Source organism: Lycium barbarum, chromosome 6, assembly GCF_019175385.1.
Source record: "Lycium barbarum isolate Lr01 chromosome 6, ASM1917538v2, whole genome shotgun sequence".
NCBI lineage: Eukaryota > Viridiplantae > Streptophyta > Magnoliopsida > Solanales > Solanaceae > Lycium > Lycium barbarum.
This window is the reverse complement of record NC_083342.1, coordinates 115,729,198-115,737,082: the sequence shown is the minus strand read 5'-3', so window position 1 is coordinate 115,737,082 and position 7,885 is coordinate 115,729,198. Positions and strand designations below refer to the sequence as shown.

The following is a 7,885-nucleotide window of genomic DNA, read 5'->3' as shown; positions in this document are numbered from 1 at the left end:
AAACGGTGTATGAGTATACTCAATCCTCCCTTTGCGTGATGGAACATCTATATGGAGTCATTGACGTAAGTCACAACTCAGAGACCCTATGCTCAATTCATCTTACAGGTTTCAAACATTAGCAGCAGAGCCTCATTGGACAGACAAGGTCCAACAAATCGAACAACGAAAAGTAAAAATACTCCGTACACCTGTATATTGCTTGGTGATAAATAAAAAGAGTTAGTTACCAAAAAAAAAAAAAGAGCTGTAGTGCTTTTGCTGCTTCAAAAACCAATTAATTTAGCTTTGAAACCAAACACGTTCTTCTACTATCGTAGCTCCAACCAAAAAAGGGCACCGAAATGTACTGCATTTGTGCTTCCCTTTGTTTATTTAACTGATTTCCCTGCTTGTTTTCTCTCTATTTGATGAGTATTTCAGTAGCTAATAAAGACAGATGTTTATTGGGTTTTAGCTTATCAATTTTCACCAAAATTAGAACACCTAAAGCATTTCGTCTTATAGATATAATTTTCAAACCAACTTATCCAAACACACATAATTCTTTTCTAAAAACAAACCAAAATCAGAAGCAAAATGAGGCGGACTTTGACATCACAATCTCACACAGTATTAGTGATACATGGTCAATGCAGGAGCCTTAATAGTCTAACTTCTTAAATTCAGTCTTTAACACATAATCTCACTGAAACATGCTCAACGCGAAAAGACAAGAGACACTAAGCTCTGCTAATAGAAGAGGTGTTTACACTGGTAGGATGATATATGTTGTCCCATTAACTTCATCATCAAAAGAAACATCCCTTTACTCCACTGGGACGACTCTTCTGGCTCTCCTAGAAGAATTTTCCCCTGATTCACCGGCTTGTTCCACCAGTCCTGCATTTCCATAGTACTCCAGAGCTGGATGTCCCCAACCACCCAAACCCTTCCAATTTGCAAATTCATCCCACAAGCTGCTAATAGACCCTACACATGTTGAATAGACTGTCAAAACTACTCGTGCAACATATCAGTGCAAAACCATACAGCACAAGCATAATACTCTTTACAGGATACACACAAGTTAAAAATGCGCATGTCCAAATTCTATGACTACAGGGAACAAGGAGATTGTATATAGTTTCCTATAACTGCGTAAGTCAAAAGATCAACAAGTGTTACATCTATAATTGCAGCAATGCTGCACATTCATCAGTATGTAAGATATGGTCTTCGTGCAATGGTCTTCTTGTAAGATAGTTCAGTCACAAAGTTACGGTCTTGATTTTGATCTCTGACTTTCATGTAAGATATGGTCTTCTTGCAATGAACTCTAGCTGCTAGAAAGTTCTGTACTCGGTAAAGTATGCACTTTATGTTTTGATAGGTGCATTCATGCAGGGAAAGTTCAGATTAATCTCAACTCTTATAGCTGGTTTAGTGTTTCTCATCTGAAACAGCTACTATTTGCTCATTTTCTTTATGAAATGAGAGTCCCTGGTAAACAAAGCGGACTTACTGAGCTGGTACTAATTATTACCCGTTAACGGTATTCAGAAGTATCATGTGCAAGGAGAAGCATGTCAACGTTACTTCTGCTTTTTAATAAAAAAGTTGGATGAAAACTAACGTAATCAAATATAGCATAAACACTGACAAGCATATAAAAAGAGGCAGTATTCTTCATATGTCTAAACACGCTAGCAATTAGAGGAAATTCTGAAATACAATAACATAGTTAGAGCTGTTTTAGACATGAAAATGCAAAGCTTTAATCATAAGTATATGGTGAGCTTTTGAGTCAGAGATATTTGTGTGGGTGCACTGATCTCAAGTGGTTTTAATCTTTTACAGTAAACACAATGTTGTCATGGAGTTAGGATCAGCCTATATAGTTAGGATCAGCCTATATAGCTAAGCAGCTCGAGGAATCATATTCTTTCACCCATTTTTCTTCTTCTGCTCCTAAGCTGTGTTCAATCAATCATTTACCATAAGTACATTGTTGTCGATTTATCCTATCAGAGTTCAAAAGTAGTCCCATCTATCAAACTGACTTGGGGACTCATTTCCTTTCACCTATATGTTTTCTTCCGCCTCATTAGCAGTCATGGATTAAATGAACGGATTTGCCAATATTTGCTAGGACTCAAACAATTCATATGGTCTTAATCAAAGTTACTGTTCATACACTAAAAGGTGCCACATCCTAAACAGGCCCTAAATCACCTTCTTAAAAGAAGAAATAATTATTAGCTTTTGTTGAGTGCTGAACTGGACACAGAAAATGAAATGCCTGTGCAAAGAAATATGATTATAGCTAACTAGAGAGTCCACCGGCTGTAACATTTGAACAATTAGGTTAACTGGAAAATCATGTTAACTGGATAGAAGCAGCAAAATCAACGATATTTCAGTGTTTGTGTATTCTCAAGTATCAAGTCTGGAAATTAATGGCACGAACTCAAGGACATGGAATTCAAACAACCTACCTTGATTCTCCAGCAAGCTGAAACCCTTATCCCATTCGGGCAAATACTTATCAGCATTAGCTTTCCAATTTTGTTCAAAGTCGCCAAGCTCATCTAAATGTAAATCAAATACCATTATATTAGCCCTCCTCTAACTCAAAAGGCATGGCATCTATCACGTTGTTGAAATGGAAATACCTTCATTGAGATTGTGCAAAGTCTGCAATGTGTCCTCTCGCCCATCTGAACTATGCTTTTTTGTGACAGAATGGCCCTGCATAAAGCTCACGGATATAATCAGGACAACAATACAATCTCTACTCAATTTCTATTTACTACCGAGGGATAACAAACGAGGCACTTAGTTATTTTTTGTAAGATAAAAAAGTAATTGCATTATAGAGCAAACAAGGCAACTTAGTAGAATTCGATGTCTTGACAAACACCTAAAAGAAGAATTTCAATCTCGAAAAGAGTTTAGTAGTTTATATCTAAATAAACAAATAAGTTAAAGAGGACCAATGAACTGTGCCCTTTAATTATACATTTATTAAGAAGAGAAATACCTTGTCATGAATCCCTTTGGATATTGTGTGCAGGGACTCGCCAAGCCTCTTATCGTCTTCTTTCATTTCTGCTAGAACCACCTATGCAGTAAAAAAAAACATTGCAATTTGTTTAAACAATGTACTAATAATCATACAAGAAGCACGAGTAGTTACTTCTCTGATCCCGATAAAAACTACTCACCCCATCAGGACCAGTCATTCTTCCTTCCGAGCAACTGTAGTACATCCCATTTAAACCACCATAAGCAACTCTGCGGTAGCTTAAACTGTGGCTCCCTATAAATTAAATTCACAAAAATTCAAACAACAACAACTACACATCAATCTCAAAACAAGTTGGGATCGGCTATATGAATTTGCACTTTCATTCAAGCTCATTTCATATCATCAACATACTAAATAAAATAAAGTATGAACTATAAGTAATATATATACATATATAATAATATTATTACTACTACTACTATTACTACAAATAATAATAATAATATTAATAATAACGACAATAACAATAACAACAACAACAATAATAATATTAAAAGTTCTCTAGTAAGACCAAAACTCTCCTCAACTAGTAGCTATCAACCTATCACCTATATGGAAAAAAAATGAATTCTATAATTTCACACAGAAAAATATGAATTTTATGTATATACTATAACCAGGTAAGCTAATTGAACTCTAAGTTAAAGAACAGCACTAACCGTTGGAATTTTTACTTGGTTTCTTGTTCTTAACAACCAAGTCTTTACTTGGTTCAGAATTTTCCTGAGCCTGATCACCATCACCTTCAGGATTTAGCTCTTCAATGGTAATTTGCTTCCCAGAGCCTTGTTGTCCACCAAACGGGTCGTTCCGACCAAACCAACCACCAAATGGTTCCTTGAAAAATGGATCATCAAAAGGGTCTTTTCCTCCAAAGAACTTCGACATTATTCACTGTTCAAGAAAACGATCATTACAAACAAACCCCACCAAAAAGGAAGTAGCTTTTTCACTTCTTGTATAAAACAAATGTTATTTTTTGTCACAGGTTAAGCTAATACCAGATGAAATTTAGAATACATATTAGTTCCTCCGTTTAAATTTTGTTTAAAGAATGCAAAGAAACTTTTGAATTTTGCAATTGTTAATTAAAGATATGTTAGAATGTATCAAAATATTCTTTAATTTTGTGCTCTAAGTTGGAATTAAAGAGTTGCAGAAAGGACAAGCCAATTGAAACAGACTGTGTAGTTACTTCAAGATTCAGAATTGAGAAAATCAGTTGAAAGAATTCACCTTGACCTTGAGAGCTTGTGCTACTTGCTTGCTTCTACTTCCTTGTGTGAAACAACGAAAAGGACAGTGCTTTTAGTATATGGTGTCATATTGATAATGAGTGAAGCTTCTCGAATTTGCATTTTACAAAACTATTTTGACCCACCGAATAATTCACTGGCCCTCCATCAGTAAAACTTACATAAATAACTATCTTTTAATAGCTTCTAACAAGTTAATAGTTATAACTTGAAAATTTATAATTCGTAGCTGCTTTTAGCTGTATTTCAATTGTATCTCACGTTTTTTAAATACAGTAAAATACAGCAAAATACAGTGCATCTGTTGAGTAAGAAAATGCTATATTTATGACAATAAAAATCTTTTTCTAATTATATGGTAATTTGTATTAATGGTTCCATGATTCACGCAAACCTAATGAGGTTCCATTACAGCTAATGTCTCTCTATCAAAATCACTCCATTTAAAAGTTTTTTGATAGTTTTTATTGTATTCGGTTGTATTTCGCGTTTTTGAAATGCACGAAAATACAAAATTCGCCAGAATTCGCGTTGTTGAAATACACGAAAATACAAAATTTGACAGAGTAAAAATAGACTGTATTTATGTAACATATTCTCTTCTTTCGTTTTAAATGGTAAGTCAAATTAAATTAATCATGTATCACGCATGACGATTGAAATTTCATAACAACCCACGTTTCTCTCTCCAAATTGCTCCATTCCAAACTTTTAAAAATACTTCCAAATACAAAAATATATACAATGAAATATGATTGATTGTTTAAGAAATATAAAATTGTAATATGTATATATACAATGGAATACAATGAAATGTATCAGAAACTGTTTCATAAAATAGAAATACATTGAAATATAGCGAAACATACTGAAACAGTACACTGAAATATATTGAAATATACTAAAACAGTACATTGAAATACACTAAAAAAAAATGACGAATATACATTTTCTCCTTCGAAATACAAGCGAATACAAAAAAATACACTATAACAAAAAAAAAATAATACAACCGCCACAACCACAAACCCTACCGAACCACCACATCAACTGGAAAAACCCTCCTCCTTCCTCCGCCGCCTTTCTTCGGATCCACCATCCTGCTCCATTCCAAAAACCATACCGAACCACCACAACAAACTAGAAAAAACCTCCTCATTCCTCCGCCGCCTTTCTTCGTTCCACCACTGTCCTCCTTCACTCCAAAAACCATACCGAACCATCACCAGATCTAGTTTCTCTCTTACACGATATTTCCCTCCACCAAAAACCTTCATAATAGACCTGAGTAATGGAGTCCTAGATTGAAGAACCTCAGAACATGTAACATCTTTTGGACTCACCACCTGAGGAGTAGCTGAAGGCAGCTGAGTTGGCGTTATAGGTTGTTTCCTTATCTCCCTGGATGACTTAACCCACCCTCCAATCACAACTCTCTGTGAAGGAGATGAGATGAGAGAGGTGTGAAGGAGATGAGAGGAGAGACGCGGCTGTGTGACAGAGACTTTTTCTTTTGGGTTTGGAGAAAGATGAAAAATCTTAAATGTGTAGTGAGGGAGAATCGAGAGAGGTATTTGTATTTTGAAAGTTATTGAACCAGTTATGAAATATAATTTTGAAAAAATAAAGCTACGAAAATTAAATAAAAAATAAGGTAGTTATTATTTATAAATAAGTTTTAGAGATAGCTATGATAAGTAAAAATTACCCTAAATTACTCTCTTTTATTGTGTGTGTAATTTATCTTTTTTTTGAAAAAAAAAAATACAGTATGCTGTTATACCAAACTCTCTGGACGTTTGAACTTTTGAGAATTTTGTAGAAGTACCTCGCTATTACTGGTGCCTCTGTGAGTTTAGCTGATAAGTAGCTAATAAATAGTAGTAATCGGTCAAAATATCTTTAAGTAGGCTTTTTGCCATAGTTTTCAGATATTTTTTATTTTATTCGGACTTTTTAAAGTTGGAGTTGAAGAAACAGTTGTGTTTTAATTATATACTTTTTGCAAGGAGAAATAGGCATTTTATTTGATTTTAAAAAAAAATTATAAGTGGTCTTGGAACATTTTTTCAAATTTAGAATCCAACTCCAAATTGGATTCGAAGAGACCTCAACTAGCAAAAAGAAACAATCTTTTCGTTAAATATCATCCATTCCATTAAAGAATAAAAAATTCTAATAAAAACCCCTTTATTCAAATCATGAATTCTACCTTACCATTTATGAAATCATTACCCACTCCCCACGCCTTAAATTAAAGACTAAAGAGAAGAGGTTGTTCTTTGATTTTGACAAGTGGAGAGAGTTTGAGGAACAAATTGAAGTGCCAATATACTTAATATTAGCACTACACTTGTCAACAGAAACATTTACTACTTGAAACATGTTATCTGATGGAGGCTAGTAGGAGTGGCATCAGAAAGAGGTATGGAAAAGGGGAATAGAAAAGAGCAAAAGAAAAATAGAGTTAGAAATGGAGGGGTACACATCATGTGAGATATATCGTGTATACATCACAGATGCTATTTGTATGGCTGTGAAACAGAAACCATTAGTCACCCTATTTGTATTGACTCATTATTGACCAACTATGTTAGTTATTTCTCAACTTTGCCGCATCAAAGGCTCCATGCCTGGAATACATAAAAAAAAATAAAAAATTGAGTTGTTGATATAGGCAAGAGTTGGAACAAAATACGAAATAATTGAAGGCATACAACTCCTCCTTGTATGTGGTGGATGATTTGGAGAGAAAGGAATTCAAGATATTTTCAAGACAATCAATAGTTAGTCAAGAGATTAAGAATTTATCTTGTTATTTCACTTTCGTGCAAGAAGGAATATCCAATTAAGTTAGAGATTCATTCGAATTTATAGAATTCCTCCAACATTTGCGACTTGTACAGAAAATTCCACACCTACTTCTCTGTCATTTGCGAAATAATTATTATTGTTCAAGAAAGAACCAAATACATGTGAACCATCACATGTATAACGTATAAAACACATTTTTTTGCACGCTTGTATAGAAAAAGCACTACTTTTATGTCGTTAATTACCATCTAAGAAAAAACAAATTCATGTGATATCTCACATGTATGGTGTTCATAACACGCATTTCAAGAGTATCTTTTCAATTGAAGACAGACTTTCATGAAACAGATTCCTTTAGTGGAGATTAGTAAGACGGAAAAGGTTAGTATCTTGGAGGGAAAAGGAAAATGGAGAAAAACAAAGATAATAAAAAGTCAAAAATGGATTACAATGTACAAAACACGTGAGACGCGACGAAGAGAGGTGATGCATCCGTGAGATATGGGAAATAGGGAAGAACAAAAATAGCAGAAATTAGAATTAGATGAGTACAAATTCATGTAATATGGATTGTGTATGACATTCAAATCACTGTGCAAATCACGTGCTTTGAAAGTATCTTTTTGGAAGAAAAACCGCTTTCAGAAAAGAAATTTCACACCTACGTTTTTGTCATTTGCGAAATAATTATTATCGTTTGAGAAAAAACTAAACACAAGCGAACTATCACATGTATAACGTTCAA

At 34.1% G+C, this 7,885-nt stretch overlaps 1 protein-coding gene across 2 annotated transcripts; it reads right to left on the bottom strand.

Annotated features, from left to right (window-relative positions):
• Positions 1-568: 568 nt before the first annotated feature.
• LOC132645710 (uncharacterized) lies at positions 569-4,429 on the bottom strand. Of its 2 annotated transcripts, none has more exons than XM_060362856.1 (7): positions 4,307-4,429; positions 3,730-3,964; positions 3,207-3,301; positions 3,023-3,103; positions 2,655-2,730; positions 2,478-2,570; positions 569-972 (listed from the first exon to the last, which is right to left on the bottom strand). In XM_060362856.1, the coding sequence occupies exons 2-7, from the start codon at positions 3,956-3,958 to the stop codon at positions 809-811; spliced, it is 738 nt and encodes a 245-aa protein (XP_060218839.1). In that variant the 5' UTR covers positions 3,959-3,964; positions 4,307-4,429; the 3' UTR covers positions 569-808. The 2 variants fall into 2 exon arrangements, with proteins under 2 accessions (XP_060218839.1, XP_060218840.1); XM_060362857.1 differs by having other exon boundaries at positions 4,313-4,383.
• Between the last annotated feature and the right edge of the window lie 3,456 nt (positions 4,430-7,885).

Excerpts from the sequence above, each read along its gene's own strand:
- LOC132645710 (XM_060362856.1), bottom strand. The coding sequence starts at position 3,958 with ATGTCGAAGTTCTTTGGAGGAAAAGACCCTTTTGATGATCCATTTTTC. Across the intron at positions 3,302-3,729 it reads ACCAAGTAAAAATTCCAACG|GGAGCCACAGTTTAAGCTAC; the intron begins GTTAGTGCTGTT and ends TTTAATTTATAG. Across the intron at positions 2,571-2,654 it reads TTTGCACAATCTCAATGAAG|ATGAGCTTGGCGACTTTGAA; the intron begins GTATTTCCATTT and ends ATTTACATTTAG.